Source organism: Panthera pardus, unplaced genomic scaffold (assembly GCF_024362965.1).
Source record: "Panthera pardus isolate Hobbes unplaced genomic scaffold, ASM2436296v1 HiC_scaffold_8, whole genome shotgun sequence".
NCBI classification, from domain to species: domain Eukaryota; kingdom Metazoa; phylum Chordata; class Mammalia; order Carnivora; family Felidae; genus Panthera; species Panthera pardus.
The window spans coordinates 2551754-2569760 of NW_026527013.1; the positions used below are offsets into that span (position 1 = coordinate 2551754).

At 64.9% G+C, this 18007-nt stretch overlaps 1 protein-coding gene across 4 annotated transcripts in view; it reads left to right on the plus strand.

The window, feature by feature from the left end:
• Positions 1–4319: 4319 nt before the first annotated feature.
• Positions 4320–18007, plus strand: part of NFIC (nuclear factor I C) — a 57357-nt gene continuing 43669 nt past the window's right edge. The window contains exons 1-2 of one of the 4 annotated variants that reach the window (XM_053898212.1): positions 4320–4473; positions 13826–14357. In XM_053898212.1, coding sequence (XP_053754187.1) covers positions 4444–4473; positions 13826–14357 — 562 coding nt within the window. In that variant the 5' untranslated portion in view covers positions 4320–4443. The remainder of the gene's footprint in view (positions 4474–13825; positions 14358–18007) is intronic. The other 3 variants (XM_053898213.1, XM_053898215.1, XM_053898214.1) reach the window with 3 other exon arrangements.

Consider the following 18007-nt stretch of genomic DNA (forward strand, 5'->3'; position numbering starts at 1 on the left):
TGGGGATGGGTCTACACTCTCCCTCGCCCCCCCCCCCCCACTTCCTTTTTTCCTGTAACCGGGATTGCTGAGTGAGGGACGGGTGTTTCCTCTACCGTGCCAAAGCCCTGTCCCTCATCTCACCCCCCCCACACACACGGTCCCCTCCACTTCCCCCTGACTCGGGGTACGCCACACGCTGTCCCCAGGTGGTCCTGGCTTGCGATTCGGCGCGAGGTGGCGCCGGGACACGATCACACGGTGGCGGCGGCGCCCTTCTCCCGCCAGGGGCTGCGCGTGCGCGGGGACCTGCCCCGGAGGGAGGCGGGGCGGCGGGGGTCCCCTGACTCCGCGGGCGGAGGAGGTCCCGAGGGATGGCCGGTTACAGAAGCGAAGCGCGCGGGGCCAGGTCGGGCTCAGGAGAGTTGGCCAAGGACACCCCCTGACCCCCCTATGCTGGGAGCCACCCCCCCCTCCGGCCCTGCCTCCATGCATTTGCCCCCTTCTAGGCCAGACTGACGGGCACAAAGTGTTGTTTTCCCCCCTACAGGGAATCCCCGCCGCACCCCCACCCCCACACCAGGGAACTTTATATAATTTTCTAAATATAAAAGCACCACGGCCAGACCGGAGTCTCTGCCTTGTTTCTTTGAACCTGCATCCCATTTTGGGGGGGGGGGCTGTTTGGGAAGGGGTGAAAGGGCTCCCCCATCAGGGTCACATAGTCTGGTCACCTTCCCACCCGCGGCCAGTCAAGCCGGGTCCTCACCCTCCCCTGCGCTCTTCGCTGCCAGCCCCCAGACACGACACTCCCGGGGACACCTGGTCTGCCCTGCCCGACACCAGCCTGTCCCACGGGTCGCCTGGTGCAGTGGGACACATCTGTACAGGACCATTCGCACGCCCACGCCCGCCACAGCCTGTCATGGTACACGGTTGGTGGCCACGGGTGTACATGACCCCCGGCACCCAGAAAAGCACGTGCAGACCCACACTGACCCTCGCGGGCACAGGCACCTGTGCTTGGGAGGGTCGAGGGACAAACCGCCCCGCCTCCCCCCACCTCCAGGCGAGCACCGGGCTGGCCCTGGGGAGGGGTTGATGGGGCAACCATGGGGGAGGAGCTCAGGTGTTGGTGTGCCTTGGGCCACTGCACACGTATGTGTATGTGTGCACGTGTGTGTGATACGTGAGAACCTGTGTGGCACGGCGTTCTGTGTCTGTGTCCTAGCCTACCTTCACGTGAGACCAAAGACCTTAACATCCTTCTAGGACCTCAGTTTCTTCTCCGTAAAATGGGGACACACACGGGCCGAGGAGGGTGACCCTGTCATAGGTGTGCGTGGCCAAGCCTGGCGCGGCGCTGGGCCCTCTGTTCTCTGGGTGTGGTAGCCATGGAGTTACTCGTGGGCACCTATGGTCCCTGCCTGAGCTGCTCTGTGAATTCCACTCCCTCTTTAAAAAGTTTGCTTTTAGTTCCACAAACCATCGCTGGGCATCTCAAGAGGACACACAAGTGTCCCAAGTGAAAACCAGCCTTCCTCACCATCCCTCCCTGTGCGGGACCCCACTCCGGGGAAGAAGCTAGATTTTCGTTCAGCCCTGCCTGACCCGTGGCACAGGTGAACAAACACATAGTCTCATAAACTGATGCTGACCTATTTTTAAAAAACAATCCCAAATGGGGTGTTCAGTCTACCTGGCGGCATTTACAGCTGGGGGGTGGGGGGGGGAGGTCTCACCCGGGACTGCTGTGCCCCAGGAGGACACTGGACAATGTCTGGGGACACCCGGGGTCGTCAGGACTGGGGGAGCACGCTCAATCCTGAGCTGGCCCGAATTGTTGGCGTTAGAGACTGGCATAGAGCGGCGGTCCACAGACTTGTGCATCCGTGTCAGGGACAGAAGACTAAAGATGGATTATAAGGAGGGCGCGTTATTTCATTTTTTAGCCACCGAGCTAAATTGTGCTCCGGAGGGCCGGGAGCTAAACCTGCCCCCCGCCCCTTCTGGGCCTTGGAACAAACAGGTCCAAATGCAACCGATCGCTTTGGAAAGAAACTCAGGGCAAGCATTTGCTGGCTCACCAGGGTAGTTCCTACCCTTCGCCCTTTTTCACTGAGGGCAAAGCGGAGGGGACACAGGGAGTTTAGCTGCTGGCCCAGGAGAGGCAGACCTGGCCGCGACCCTGCACGGTAGCTGGCCTGCTGTGTGAGCACTGCAGGACCCCTCCGACCCGAGCCAGAATAGATAGACATGTGACAGTTCGCTGGTGTCTGTGAACTGGCAGAAGTTCTACCGTCTTCCGCCACTAATGGCGTCAACGGTGGTCACACAGGTAACCCCAGGACCCCTATCTCACCAGCCCCCCTCCATGCGTCCTATACTGCTGCCGTTGTACAGATGTGGAAACTGAGGTTCCCAGAGGGGTAGTCTTGTGCTCTCCAGACTTCACCTTGGAAAGGAGCTCAGCTTGCTGGCAGGGCTGGGAGGAGGGGAGCCAGCTGGGAGGACGCTCTGAAGTCAAGTGTAACTTTTAAGTGTCTGTGACTTGGGGGTTCTGGGCTCTATGCGTTGCTAGCCATTTAAAAATAATAAAATACTGCTTTATGTTAGGTTGGCGTTCGGATTCCTAGACGCCTGCCCTCCCCCTTCATCCTGGGTTTTTAACACCGCCCCCCCCCCCAGCCGCACAAGGGGTTTTTAAATAAAATATTTGCGAAGTGCTCATGATGTGCTAAGCACTGTTTGTTTGCATGACAGACGCCCGCCTGCAGCGGTGGCCCCAGGAACAGGCGTTCTGTAGGAACCCTCCTCCCTCCTAGTCCAGCGCCGGGACCCTGGGCGAGTGGCTTCCTTCCTCTGGGCCTCAGTTTCCTCCCTGTAACACGGGACGATAATAGGGTTCCTGGGTACCTTCCATGCCCCTGGGCACGGGACAGCTGCCCCAAGTCGGCTGGAGGGTAGCATTTGGAGTCAGGACACTGCGAGAGACAAGTCAAAATCGCCAGGCTTTCTAAGAATGTTTCGGTGCACATTGGGAGAGGTTCAGGGCTAAGTGTCGATATGCTTATGCCCACGGACCCCACGGGGGAGGGGCGGTGTTAGTGAAGTTTACAGGGGACAACGCCAAGGGGCAGAGGCGACACCTCGCCCTAGGCTGTGGAGTGGGAATAGGAGTTTCAGCCATGGAGGCTGGGAGGATTCAGGGGGTGAATGGAGAAGGGTTGAGGTCATGGTCACCAGGTGCCCTAGGGGCTGACACTGGAGGAGGGCAGGTCTGTGTCCAGTTACTCTAGAAGGAGAACAAGGGAGCTTTAGCGATGTAGGGGCTGAGGCCAGGTGGTCTGGCTCCAAGCCACTCACTGTGCCTCAGTTTCTAGATCCGTGAAATGGGCACACGGCTGGAGTGCCAGGAGAAATCGCTGGGCACCCAGGGAAGAGGCTGCAAGGGTCCGTCTGGCCAGCCTTACGTTCTGGACACATCCTCCTGGGATGTTGAGGAGACTAATGGGGGATGCCAACCCCTCCCCCCCTCCGCTCCCCCCCTCCCCACAGTTCCCCTTTGGTGCTAACTGGAAAGGTGAGAGCAGATTTCTGGAGGCTCTGGGTTAGCTGGGAACTTTCTCGGGCTGGTAGGTGCAGGGAGGTCACTTGGAGCGCAGCCCCTGTGCCCGGGCAACTGCAGCCCATGTCTGGCTCTCAGGGGAGCAGGGGCAGAGGTGCCGAGGGACCCCCCTCTCCTGCCATGCACCCCGGGTCGTACATCTTTAAGGGGAAAGACGCGCGCTGGCGCTGGGCCTCTGCACACGTCACTTCTTCATTCTTTCCCTCCCCCCCCCCCAACTTGGCTCTTTTCTCCAACTTCCCGGCCAGCGCGGGGAGGGTTGGGGGGGGGGGGTCTTAAAAATCCACCTCCGGCCCCAAAGTGTCCAGCAACAGCCCAGCACCCCCTCCCCACTTGGCTCGGGTGGGCGGTCCTGGGGGACCCGTGGCGGCCGGTGGGTCCCCGGTCCGGTGCCGGGGACCAGGGCGGCTCGTAATTCGTAATAATAGCAATGATGGGGGTTCATGGGGCACGGGGGGGGGGGGGGAGCGGGGGGGAGCGGCTTTCCTTCCCCGCTCGCGCTCTTTTTTTCCCTCGTTTCTTTGAAAGTTGGATGTTGAGAAGTGGGAGGTTCGGGTGGGAGGGGAGGGAAATTGGGGGGAGGGAGGGGGGAGGTTGCCAGAGGGAGGAGAGACAGAGACACGGAGAGACAGAGACGGAGGAGGAGAGAAGGAGGGGGGACAGGAAAGGAAGAGAGAGGGAGAGCGAGCGAGCGCGGGAGGGAGGGAGGAGGGAGACCGAGGGAGGAGGCGGCGAGGAGCGCGCCGGCCGCGGCCGCGGGGGGGGGTTTGGAAAAATGACTCAGTAAGTTCAGCGCGCCCGCTCCGGCCGGCCCTGCGCCTCCCGCCGCGCCCGGGATGTATTCGTCCCCGCTCTGCCTGACCCAGGTACGCCCCGCGCCCCCCCGCGCCCCCCGCCGCCTGGCCCCGGACTCGGGAAGCCCGAGGAGGCGGGACGCGAAAGGCGCGCGTCCCTCCCGCCGCCCCGCCGGGGCGCCCCCGCCGCGGGGCCGGGGGCCGGGGGCCGGTGGGGGATGGGCTGGGTCGGGGACCCCCCCCCCCCCCGCCCCGACCCTCCCCCGGGACTCCCGCCCCGCCCCCGGCGCCCAGGCCTCTCCCCCCACCCCCCACCCCACGCGGACGCGGGGCTCGGGGAGCAGGCTCGCCGGACGCGCGCCCCCATTCCACCCGGGAAGGTCTGGGGGCGCCCCTCGCCCCGAGAGCCGAAGGCGGGCTCTGCGTGACCCCCCCCCCCACCCCACCCCCTCCGCCCCGGACCCGGCCTGCCTCCAGGTGGCATCGAGGGGTCCTGGCTGGACCCCCCACTCGGCACTCTCTCGGGGAGAGGATCCCTCGGATGTGCTCCCCAGACAACCCCCCGCCCCCCCCCCACCAAGGTTGTGCCCCGCCACCCCAGCCCCGGGACGCCTTTCCCCCCATTATTGGCCCACGTGTGCGTGGAGGGGGAGGGGGCGCGCGGAGTTGGAGGCGCCAGCAGCTGGGGGAGGGGGCGCGCTGACGTCCCGGCTTGGTCTCCCGCGCCCCCCCCCCCTCCCGCCCCCCGCCACCGATCTGATATTTTCGCCGCATCGATTCTGGATTGTTGAGCCGCCGCCGCCGCCGCCGGGAGGAGCCGGGAGGCCGGGCGTTCCGGGGTCTGGCCGGGGCACTGCGGCGCTGCGGACGCCCTCGCCAGCCCGGCACCTGCCCCTGCCCCTGCCCCCCTCCCGTAGCCTCTCACCCCTGGCCCCGCTCCCAGACTGCCCCGGGCCGAGCCCTTGTGCGACCGGCAAGGGGGGTGCGTGGGGAGGGGGCGGCTGCCCCTGTCCCGGGCCGCACCCCGGGGGACTCCTTTCCTCCTCCAGCTCCCTGTGGGACGGCCTCCCGAGGTCTGCCTTCGAGCTCCCCCCCCCCCCCCCCCCCCCCCGTGTCCTTGTGTGTCTTCAGGCCGGTGGGGTTCCGGCCTCAGTTTCTCCGGAGGACTAAGACCGGTTCTGGAGACAGGGGCAGTGCGGCCTCCAGAATGTAAAGTGCAGGACTCAGGGGGGGAGTCCACCGGGAGCCTGGGTGCCCCGAGGAGCACCTTATGGGGAGCACGTGGATGCCTAGCTTGGGCCCCAGGGACCGCCAGTGTCTGGGGTGGGGGCCTATTCAGGATCCTGGGGTCTCCCTCATTCGTGGTAGAATCTTTCTTGCCCCGCTGGGAAGTTCCTGGCTCCTGTCAGCCAGCGGGAGGGCGGGCGCCGAGAGGGTCTCGGGCTTGTCCTACCCATGATCCCCTGAGTGACCTTGGGCAAGTCCCTGCCCCTATCCGGGCCTCAGTTTCCCTTTCCGAACAACTTCGGGAGGGGGGGGTCCCCGGAAGCTGCCCCTGCTGCCCCACCTCTGCCTCCCCACTGTCCTGAGGCTCTGCACCACCGCCGCCCCCCCCCCGCCCCGCGCCCCCCGGGAACAACTAAGGTTGCAGTCAGGGATGCGTGTGACCTTGGGCCTCCCCGTCTCTGGGCTGGTGGGGTGGCCTGGGTGGCTGCGGGTGCCCCCGCCCCCTCTGCCCTTCTCACGCTCCCCAGCTCCCGGGAGCCACACGGGGGGGGGGGGGGGGGGGGGGGGGCCGAGCCAGGGAGGCTACTCCAGGGGAGGAGGTTGGAAGGCCGCCTTTTGTCACCGAGCCCTGGAACTGCCCCATCAGGACTCCTCGGGAGACAGGCCTCCGTCCACGCTGCTGCGGTGGGAACCCGAGCGGGAACATGTGTGCTCAGGGGCCTGGCTTGGTGGCCGTTCCCGGGGGGTGGAGACAACAGTGAGGGATATCTGAGGCTGCCCCGTGCAAGCGACGGTGGGGGGGGGGGGGACACAGAGAGAGCCCCCCCACCGTGGAGGGAGGGGGAGGGGCCCAAATGCAGGGGGCACCCCTCCCCTGCTGCTCTCCTGCGTCCCCCCCCACCGAGGAGGGGTGCCCCGCAGCCAGGTGTGATCCTCAGGGGTCCCTGCAGACCCAGCCTGGTCTGGGGGCTCCCGGAAGGACCCTGGCCGCCCCACTCAGCCTGCGCCCCTCGCCAGCACCCCCGTTTCTGTCTGACCACCTTCACTTCCCTCCGCCTGTCTCTCTGTCCCCCCGCCTCTGTCTCTGTGTCTCTCCCTGTCTCTGCCTCCAAGCCTGTGTCCCTCTCTCTCTGTTCCCCCATGTGTCCTTCCCCACGTCTTACGTCTCTTTCCCTCTCTGTCTCTGTGTGTCTCTCCCCGTGTCTCCCCGTCTCTGGGCCTCCATGTCCCCCCTTTTCCCGACTAATTTTACAACCTGAGCCCATCCGAAAATAGCTCCCTTTTAGCTGATTCGACCCGGATCCTTGTCGGAGCCCGAGCGGTGGGGGGTGCGGGGTGCGGGGGGGGGGGGGAGGCCGCCCAGTGCCAGCGCCCCTGCGCCCCCGGCCCTGCCCACCGAGGGGGGGGGTGGCCACGGCGGCCCTGGAGGATTCTGGGAGCCCCGTCCCTGTTTCAATGGTGACTCAAGCACTTTTTCACTTTTACTCTCGAGAGTAACTGTGGAGCAGCCGTTACTTCCATAAATCCTGCCGGCGGGAAGGCCGGCCTCCCGCTCGCCCTGCTCTGGGCCTCCCTCCCTGCCTCCCTCCGCCCCAAGCGCCCGCCACGTTAGTTATTCCGGGTTTGGGGCCAAATCCCTCTTGGCTGCAGGGCCCAGGATTCCCCGGGGCCGCGGGGCTGGGCCCAGGCCACGGCCACGGCCAAGGCCACGGCCAAGCCCGGCCGCCAGGGCCCCTCCCTCATTCATTGATTCCTCCCTTCATTTCTGCCCCTCCGTCCCTCTCAGCCCCTTACGGCCATTTCTCCAGCGGGGAGACTGAGGCTGGGAGGGTGGCCGGGACTTGTGATCTGTGTACTGGATATTTGAAGTGCCTCCTAGGGGCGGGGTGGGGATCAGGAATCAGTGACGTCTAGGCCTGGTGGGGGCTCTGGGGGGGTCGGGGTCCCCCAGCACCTCAGGGCTGGCAGAGGAGCCCAGACCAGAGAGGGCCAGGGCCTGCCCGGGGTGGCACAGCACAGCACGGCTGGCAAGAGTGGGCCTGGGGCCGCTTCCTGCCTGGGTGCTTAGCCGGGCCTGGGCAGGTGGACGCTCCCTGTGGGTGCCCCCCCCCGTGGGTGCCCCCCCCCCCGCCCCCGCCCCCCGCCGCCCCTGGTCTGATGGCCCCTGCTTCGCTCCTGCAGAAAGCACAACCTCGCTCCAGGCTGCTCTCTGTCTCCGAGCCTGCGTCCCTCCCTCCCTTCTCTGCCGCGGTGGTGAGGTGCCTCAGCGCGTCAGGGCCAGGCGCCTTGTAAATCACGAAGCCCGGATTCTGGCCGAGTCAGCGTTCTCTCCCTCTCTCCCTCTCTCCCTCTCTCTCTCTCTCTCCTCCCTCCCTCCTTCTCTCTCTCCCTCGGTCTCTGTTTCTCTTTCCCTCTCTGTGTCTCCCTCCGGCTCTCTGTCTCTGTCTGTCTGTCTGTCTCAGCCTGAACCGTCTGACCTGTCTCACACCAAATGCGCACAAAACACTCACCAGGTCCTGGGTCCTCCCGCCCCCCGTCGCACGAATGCACGCGTTCACACCGACCCATACACGCGTGTGCCGCCTCGCCTAGGTGCGCCCCCTTGGTGCACGTGCAGGGGCCCCCGCGGGACTGAACCACACGCAGCCACGCGCACAGACGCACAGACGCGCGGGCTGACACCGCACCGACGGAGACACGGCCCCGCCTCGCCGCGGACGTGCCCTCACGGGGTTCCCCGAGCGGGACACCTAGGGCCCCTCGGATCCGCCTCCACATCTCGCTCAGGAGGCTCAGCACTGAGCCCTGGGCCTTCCGGCTGGGTGCCTCTGGGCAGGGGACCTCGCTCTCCGTGCCCCGTCCTCACGGTGAAGTTCAGGGCGAGCTTCAGCTGCTCGTTGCGGCCTGAGGATTCAGGGAGGCGGGTCCCCTGTGAGGTGCCCGGCGCACAGTAGGTGCTTATGTTTGCTGCATAAACGAACGGCCGCACGGGTCCACCAGCTGAGACAAGGCGTGCAGGCCCGCCTTCCTCGGATGCCTCACCCCAGGCACAGCGCCTGGTATGCAGTGGGTGCCAAATAAATGTGGCTGTGATTATGGCGGTCGCTAGACTAGTAATTGGATCAAACATCTGGGAGGCCTTTCCAGCATACCCTCCCCTCGTTCTGTCACTGCTTGCTGGGCAGGGAGCCAGGCCCTGGGCTGGGTGATGGGGACAGCGGTGACCCCCGAGGGTTTTTCTCGTGGTCTTTCCTCCCCGCCGGGCCTCGTCCAGGGTCCTCCCGAGTCTGGCCAAACCCAGCGGGGTAGCAGCATCCTTCGGCGCCTGGGGTGTGTGAACGGGGGGGTAATTAAGGGTGAGGTTGCTCCCACGGGGATCCGGGCGCTGGGGGCACAGCGGTGAACGACAGGGACCAAATCTGTGTCCTGGAGGGCCTGCCGCTCTGGCCGAGGACCAGGTGGCGTGTGACTTGGGACGGAGCAGGGGAAGGGAGTCACACGGGATTCAGAGCGGGCACGCAGGGTGCTCCGGGGCGTCCCAGCCATGGGGCCAGACCACGTGCTTGAAGGGCCCAGCAGCGAGGCCGAGGGGGTCAGGAGGTCCCCAGTCACAGGGACGCGGGTCCGAGCCCCAGCGTGGCGCCTCCCTGGCTGCGTGGCTGTGGGTGGGTGGCCTCGGTGCTCAGCGCCTCGGTCTCTCCATCCGGAAAATGGGTGCCAGGATCGTCCCTGTCGGTAGCTCAGGAAGCGATCAGCCCCTGAAATGACTCCCTATCCGTCTCTCCCGCACCCCGGCCATCCTGCTGGAACATGAAGGCACAGAGAGGGAAGTCGGGAGATCCAGGGTTCAGACTCCCTGGTCACTTTGGCAGGAAGTTTCCATTCCCACTCCTCAGGGTACATACCCAAATTCTTCCCAGTGGCCCACTAGACCCTGCACACCCAGCCCCCGTCGCCTCCCTTCACTCTGTTTCAGTGACACCAACCTCTTCGCCGTTCTTGCAAACCAGGCACAATGCTGCCTCAGGGCCTCTGCACATGCTGTTTTCACTATGTGGAGAGCTCCTACCCCGGATTGTCATTTTTTTAGGTCTTTGTTCAAGCGTCCTCTCCTCTGAAAGACCCTCCCTGACCACCGTCAGCAAAAAAAAAACCAAAAAAAACAAAAAAAAAACCCCGCAACCCAAGGGATCCCCTGGCCCTCCTCAAACTCCTTGAAATTTTTTCAGGCCACTCTGTTCAAACTGACGTTTTATTACATATTTGTCGGCTTGTTTTAACATCCATCCCTAGCCCAGATCAGGAGCCAGGTGAGGACAGAGCCCAGGTCACTGCTGGGTCCACAGCACCGTGCACGGAGCTGGCACACAGTAGGCACTCAATAAATGTTTGTTGAACAACGAAATGAATCTCTCCCTTGTTATATGAGCGTTGTGCCTAAGCTGTGACGCTCTGAGCTTGAGGGGAGGAAGGACCTGAGGTTAGAAACGCTCACTCTGGTGCCAGATGGGCCTGGGTTTGAATACGAGCTCTGCTGTTTGCCGCTCAACCTGGGTTTAACCCGGAGGGACAGACATTGGAACCGGGGCTTTGAAGGATGCGTAAGAGTTTGGGATAAGAATTCAGGAGGTGGCAAGACCGATCCGCCGTAACGTTGCGTGAGTCACCGGGTAGATGAGGGAGAGAGAATCCTTCCTGGAAAAGCTGTGGTTTGTGAATAGGAGATTCATGGTCGAACCCATCCGGCAAGGGCTGGGACCCAGGTGTCCAGCTCCCAGATGCTGCTCCCCTTTTTGGCCAGGAAATCCCAGTGAGCCAAGTGGAGTTTCTGGGAAAGTCTTGGCCTCGCTCCCTTCCCCGCCCCCCCCCCGCCCGCCTCCAGCATTGCCTCTGTGGTTACCAGGAGTCACAAACCCCAACGGCTGCAGCACCCCATTCTGCCCATTGTCCAGAACGAGAAACCGAGGCCCGGAGCGGAGCAGTGATTTGTTCCTGGGTCACGCAGAAGGTGGCCGCTGTAACCCGACCTCATTCCCTTACAGACAGTCTGCTTGGTGGTCCTGGGACCCAGGTTTGGGGGAGGGGGGAGGAAGGCAATAGAGCTGGACTTGGAGAACCCCAGCTTGTGTGGTCCAGCCTCGGTCTGGGGGAAACTCCGAGGAGAGCAGGACAGGCTGCCTGAAGGAGAAGGGGCACTGGAGACAAGGCTTTGAGGGATGTGTAGGAGTTCTGGAGGACTCTTGGCCTCTAGCTCGCCTTGACCGTCTCCTTTGCCTGGTCAGCCGGCGAGGGCATCGGGAGGTGCCTGGGAAAGATGTGTTGGTTGTGGCAGGTCTTGTGGGACAGAGACAGTGACGGGCCTGCCTCTCACCTGGCCTGACCTCCCAGGGAGGACAAGGGACGCTGGGGCAGCAGGTCCATGACCCAGTTACAGACTGTTTGCCTTCCTTCCTCCAGGCCCAGCTGGGGTCACTGGTGACGTGGGCTCCCACCCCTGCCCACCTCCCTGGCACCTCTCCTGAGAGTGGACCCAGAGGGGGGCGGGGCTCCAAGAAGGGGCGGAGCCCAGAGAAAGGGCCGGACTCAGAGAAAGGGGAGGGGTTCAGAGAGAAAAGGGTTCTGGGGACCTGTCTGTCTGTCCCTGGTGGCTGACAGTCCGGCTGCCCCTTCCCGGCTACCTCTTATCACTGCCCCAGTAAGCGCGAGAATTTGGGTGGCGGCCATGGCCCAAGGTCAACACCATTGCCTTGGCCTCCTGCCACCCTGGCGTCCCCTCCACTGGGGGCAGCGACCTATGCCTCTACCGATCCCCACCACCCCCCCCATCCCCGGCTTCTCTGGCCAGGCAGCCTGGGCTCTGGTCCCAGCTCTGCTGACCGGCTGTGTGACCCTGGGTGAATCACTCCCCGTCTCTGGGGCCAGCATGTCAGGTGGCATTCAGGCACAGAAAAGCCAGGCTGAGGTTGGACAGACTCCGGCCTAGGATGGGCCCCCTCCATTCTCCCTCTGCCTCAGCAGGTCAGCCGGGGTGGGGGCAGGGGTGGGGGTGCGGGCAGCGGAAGAGAGCCCTGAGGTCCAGTCCCTGCCACAGCTGTTACGGTGACTCACGCTTTGGGGGACATCGGAGTGGGGAGCTGGGGTTGGCACAAGCCGAGCCCCGGCCCGCCCCACCCTGGCGAGGGCGGGAGGCTATTTTCAGAGCCTGGGTAATAGGTGAAATCTGAGGTCGTTTCCCTTCCCACCCCCCCCCCGGCACCCCATGGCCAGAGGTGCCCAGAGCAGGGAGGGTGCACCGGGTGGGGGTTACTGTGGGGTCCAGGCCTGGAGGTGGGACCGAGCCCAGCCACATCCATCCAGAAAGCAAACGGGTGGCACAGAGCAGCTGTCTCCGCGAGACCCAGGCTGTTCTGAGAAAGGTCCGATTGCCTCCCGGGGGGGTCGGGGACCTCGCTGGGGTCCTCACGCAGGCCCTGAGACGCTGTGGGGCCTGGGTCAGGTCTCCCGCCCTCCCTGAGCCCTGGTTCCCGTCACACAATGGGTAGCGAAGCCTTGGGCCTTTCCCTGCGCCCTGGAAGACCGTAAGCCACCAGAAGAGTTGTAACAATGTCAGTAATAATAATAGAATAGCGTGGCCTCGGGAGCTGGGCAGATAATGGGACTCACATGCCAGGAAGAGGTCTCGCTCCCCCTCTGGGAGCCTGGCGGCCCAGGCGAGAGTGGAGACACACGGCCCGAGGTTTTCTTCCCTTTGTCTTCCTTTCTCCTGGAGGCTGAGAAACCAGGTCTGGGAGGTTCTGCAGACTCAGTTTCCCTTGATGAAACGCGGAGAGAGGCAGCACCCCTACCCCCAGGGGAGGGGACTGGGCCTCCCACGGCCCCCGGTTGCGCTCCAGGGGACCCAGCGAGGGCCGCTGCTGTTGTCATGGGGAAGTCAGATGGGTGTAGGTTCCACGCCCCTCGTGACTAGGTCTCCTCTTAGGGCCTCAGTCTTCTCGTCTGTAAAGCGGGTGTTGGGGCCTCCCGGCAACACCAGTTAGGCATGACTGGGGGGGGGGGGTGGGTGTTGAAGTCACGGGTCTGGCCAGGACTTAGAGCCTCCCCAGGCCTCAGCTTTTCCGTCTGTGGAATGGGTCTTACCGGCCTCCAGGGGCTCCTCTCTCCAGCTCTGGACCTCCTTGGACGGGCTCCCCTCCTCTATTGTGTTCTGATCTCATGCGTTCTTGGGCCTCCGCTTTCCCTCCCCCTCCAGGGGGTCTATACAGGAGCCCCTGCCCCTTCCCTCGGCCCCTGACGTCTAGGTTGCCCTAGTCTTGGCCCATAGACCTCGGCCCGTCTTGTCTGTACCGCTGGTCTATAGGAACGACCCCTAGCCCTCATTTTTTAAATCTGCACCAAGGGCCAGTGGAGGCTGCCCTCAGACCTGCCCGCCCCGGTGTCAGCTTTCTTTGCTGATGGTAGATCTGAAAAGCCAGCACCAGATGGCATTCTCAGAGCCTGGCCTGGCCTGCAATCATTGAGTGCTCACTGTATGCTTGGTGTATGCTTGGCCCCGTTCTAGACACGGGAGCGCACGCTCTGGTTCCGGGGTTTGCAGACTACGGGTCCCGGGGCCCAATGCCCGCCACTTCTCTTCCTTAACACAGTGTCATCAGAACGTGGTCACGCCCGTCATTTACGTGTCGCATCCACGGCTGATCTGGCAGTAGGTGCAGAGTCGAGCAGGTGCGACAGAATGGAACACTCGCCACCTTGTCCTTTAAAGCGCTTCCAGACTGGGGTTTGCCGACCCCCTTTCTGGTGGACAGAGAAGAGCTCCATAACATCCTTATTCTCCTGACCTCAGTGTTCCCCATCTGTGCAATGGGCTAGCCCCCGTCCGCCTCTGGGGGCCCTCCAGGGTTCAAGACAGCCCTCCATGAACTCCTGCCTTGCCCCGCGCCTCCCGCATAGTCCAAGCCTCAGTTTCCCCATTCGGGTTCACGCCAGTCCCCCGTGCACTTCCGCCGGGTCCTCTCTCCGCCCCGCCCCCCCCCCCCCCCCAGCCTTCACTTTCCCCCAGGAGGTTACCAGGTCCGCGGTGGCTCCCTGCCCACACGCGCCTGGGTCTTCCTGGGGCCCCTAGACCTCAGTCCCCTGGGCTGGGCGGTGGGCCCCCGGTCCCCAGCGCCTCCTGACCTCTGGCCTCTCGTGCCTGCAGGATGAGTTCCACCCGTTCATCGAGGCGCTGCTGCCTCACGTCCGCGCCTTCGCCTACACCTGGTTCAACCTGCAGGCGCGGAAGCGTAAGTATTTCAAGAAGCACGAGAAGCGGATGTCGAAGGACGAGGAGCGCGCGGTGAAGGACGAGCTGCTGGGCGAGAAGGCCGAGGTGAAGCAGAAGTGGGCGTCCCGGCTGCTGGCCAAGCTGCGCAAAGACATCCGGCCCGAGTGCCGCGAGGACTTCGTGCTGGCCATCACCGGCAAGAAGGCGCCGGGCTGCGTGCTCTCCAACCCCGACCAGAAGGGCAAGATGCGCCGCATCGACTGCCTGCGCCAGGCCGACAAGGTGTGGCGGCTGGACCTGGTCATGGTCATCCTCTTCAAGGGCATCCCGCTGGAGAGCACCGACGGCGAGCGCCTGGTCAAGGCGGCGCAGTGCGGCCACCCGGTGCTTTGCGTGCAGCCGCATCACATCGGCGTGGCGGTCAAGGAGCTCGACCTCTACCTGGCCTACTTCGTGCGCGAGCGAGGTGAGGCGGGCGGGCGCGAGCGGCGTGCGTGCGTGCGCGCGCGCAGGCGCGCGCCCGGGGTCTCCAGGGGGCGGTGTGTGCGCGCGCAGCGCTGCGCGCGTGGCCGAAGCGGGGAGGCGGCTCAGGTGCGCCCCCCAGACGGGAGGCAGAGGCGACGGGAGGGTCCGAGGGGGTAGGTGGGCCCACGCTAGGGCAGCGGGCAGGCGCCGGTGTTGTGAAGGGACAAGACGGGGTTCAAGGAGGGTCTGAGGGAGGAGGCAGTGTGTCCTGGGGGGTTTCGAGGTGAGAGGCGAGCTCTTGAGATGGCGGGAGACGAGACCCTGTCCCGGAAGGCCCGAGGGGCAGCAGAAGGCCTTGCTGGGAATAGGGGTGAGGACAGGAGGGTGACCGGTGGCAGAGAAACAACCTTATCCCTCTGGGGAAAGCGGAGACAGGGCTCTGGTCGCCCGCTGTGGATCCTGGTTGGTCCACCCTCGGACCTTCCGCAGAGGCCTGACAGGTCCCGCCTTTGTGCCGCGTGGGAGACTGGGTGCTGTGCGACTTGGGCTGGGTGGCCACCCTCTCTGGTCCTCTGGTCTCCCGTGTCCCCAGCTCCGGCCCTTCTAGCCGGGCGTCTGCTGACTCTGGGGCCGGATGCCCCTCCTGGAGACAGCAGGGTTTGTGAGAGCGAGGAGACCCCCGGCAGCTTCCTGCACAAAGTGGCGTGGCTGAGCTGAGCTCTGCGGGATGGCTGGACAGAGCCGAGTGTGGGGGCGTCCCAGAGGGTCAGCGCCCTGCCTGGGCAGAGATGCGGAGGCCAGATGTGCGGGCCGGCCTCTGGATGCCGGCAGGGCTGGTGGCCGAGGGCAGGGCCTGGCTGGCAGGGCCGTGGGCTCTGTCGCCCTGCTGCTTCCTGGCTGTGGGTCCAACCTGGGCCTCAGTTCCCCCTGTCTGTCACATGGAGGTTCTGAGTCCTCAGCTCGGTTAGGCCACGGGGGACTCGCCGGGTCACGCATGTAGCTTGTGAACGCTGGCCTGCCACGTGGCAGGTGTCAGCCGGGAATGTGTTCGTGGGGATGGAGTCCAGCGTGCCCGTAGGACCCAGCGGTCACATGTCACGTGCCCCCCCCATGCCTCGCCCCCCCGCCCCCCGGGGCTGAGCCTGGTGCTCACGTGGGCACGCACCTGGGGGCCGCCTGAGTGGGTCCGGTGGGTACGCTCAGGTTGCACGCCCAGCCACGGCAGACCCCCCGGGAGCACGCTCCGTGGCACGACCAGAAACAGAAGGAAGGCCGGGGGCGGCCCGGCGTGGGGGTCTGGTGGGGGCAGACCGGGCGCCCGGCCGCCCAGGTTCCACGCAGAGCCCTGCCCTTTTCAGGCCGTGACCTTGCACACATCGCCGTTCTGTGTGTTTCCTCTGCACGCGGCGGGGGGGGGGGGGGGACAACCGCGCCGACCCCTGGCCATGGTGGAAGGATGAGGTGACGTTGTGGGGCTCCCGGTCTCCGGGGGGTGTGGGGGGGCGGGAGAGGCGGGCAGTCTCCCAGTCTCGACCTGGGTTCCCCGACCTTGACCCCCTCCGCCCCCCCTGCCCCGCCCCCACGGACGAGCATCAAACCCACTGAGGCCGGGAGCTAAGCCGCCTTCGGGGTCGCGGAGGCAGAGGGGCGGACGAGGCGCCTGTGTGTCCCGGGGGCCGGGGGCAGGGGTGGCCTTGGGGGCTGCTGAGCTCATTACCACGCGGGTCCAGGCCTCTCCCACCACACACCACCCACATCCATCCTGCAGCCTGGCCCTGCCCCCACCTCCTCCGCGCTGAGCTGATAACATTTCGAAGCGAGTTTTCTGCCGGAGTCAGCACAATCTCCAGCCGGCCCCCTCCCCCGCTCGGCTCGGCAGGCAGGCAGGCCGGGCCTCCAGGCTTCCCCAGACACCCTCGTGTCCGGCGGCCATGGCTTTGCCGGCCAGCCCCGTCTGCCTCTTCGCTCGAGGGCTGGGGAAGGTCAAGGCCCCCGTCATCCCCGCGGGAACCCCAGCTCGCCCTGGTCCCGGCCGACCTGGCCTCAGCTCAGCGGCTTGCTGGCTGGGTGATCCGAGACAAGTCGCTTAACCTCTCTGTGCCTTCTTTCCTCGTCTTTAAAAGGGGAAGCTCGAAAATAGTTGACCGGTAGGAACGCTGGGCCCTCATGGTAAGTGCCCAGAGACGACCCCCCCCCCGCGGGGAGGGAAAAGGTGCCAGGCCCCGGGGGCCACTCCTGTGACCCCCGCCACCATCCTCATCACGGTTCCGATTGGCCAACTCTGCCCTTTCGCCCCTGATGCTCCCTCTGCCCGAAGGTCTTTCGCATACGGAAAACGGACCCCAGCTCCGAACTCCACTCTCTCTCTCTGCCGGGCAGTGTTTCTGAGCGCTTAGCGATTCTCTCAGCAGCCCTCCAAGGCAGGGATCACTGTGGTTCTCGCGTCGAGGATGAGGAAACAGAGGCCCCCAAAAAGCGACCTGCCTGCCCAAGGTCACGTGGTTGAGAAAGGGCAGAGGTGGGGTTTGGATGCAGGCAGCTTCTTTGAAGACAACCCGGCCCTTCCCCCTGGGTGGTGGGGGAGATAGAGGAAAACTGCAGTGTGCAACTTGGGCATCCGGTCGGCGTGTTGGCACCCCCGGGCTGGGCCTGTGTTCTGGGCTCCCACCTCCAGGCCCCCCGTGCTCCTCCCGGGCCCCAGCGAAATCTCTGTTCTTGGTCCCGCAGGTTGTCGGTCTGACGGCGGAGGCAGATGGCCGCCGGCCGCCCTCCTCCTTCCACTTTGGGGTCTCAGGGCTGGAAAGTGTTGTGGCCTGGGCCGCAGCACAGCAGCCCCTTCAACTGGGCCCGCGGGGAGCGTGCATGCAGGGGGGGATGGGGCACCTCGGAACAGACAGAAAGACCGAGAGACACACGCAGAGACAGTTGGAGGTCCAGACAGACAGACGGGCACAGAGGCCTGGCACTCAGTCCCCCTATCCTGGGACAGGTGCAGCCCCCCCCCCAGCTTCCACATCTCTCCTGGGGGGTCAGGTGGGCTCACAGGGGTGCTCCCACCTTTATTATGGGGGACGAAGGGATGGGGATAACCTCTGAGAAGGCCCTTTCACCACTGGGGCTCTCAGGCGGGTCAGAGCCCAGGGCACCTCCTGGGGTGAAATCTGGCTGCTCCGTTGTCCATCTGGGGCCACGGGGCCCTGAGTCCAGGGGCTGGACTCAGTGTGTGCCCTGGGGGCAGCTGGGGGACCATGATGAGCTGGCGATGTGAGCTTCACCTGAGGACCCGGGGGACTGCCCGCTGAATGGGTACACTGGGCAGGGGACCCGGAAGTTGGCGATTCACGGTTCAGTGAATAAAAACAAAGCAGGGCAGGGTGTGGAGACAGGTGGGGAGGGGGGCACTGCAGGCCGAGGAGGGAGGGCGGCCCCAAAGAGGTGGCTTTTGAGATCGAGGCCTGAAGGAAGCAAGGGAGCCACAGAGGCATTTGTGGGAGTGCACCGGGCACGGGGGCACAGCCAGTGCAAAGGCCCAGAGGCCAGCGTGGCCCGAAGCGTGAGGAACGGAGCGCGGGAAGGCCTGGGAGGGGAGGAGACTGGCGGAGGCAGAGGCGGAGGCGAGGCCTGCTGCGTGGCGGCTTCGTGGGGAGGGTG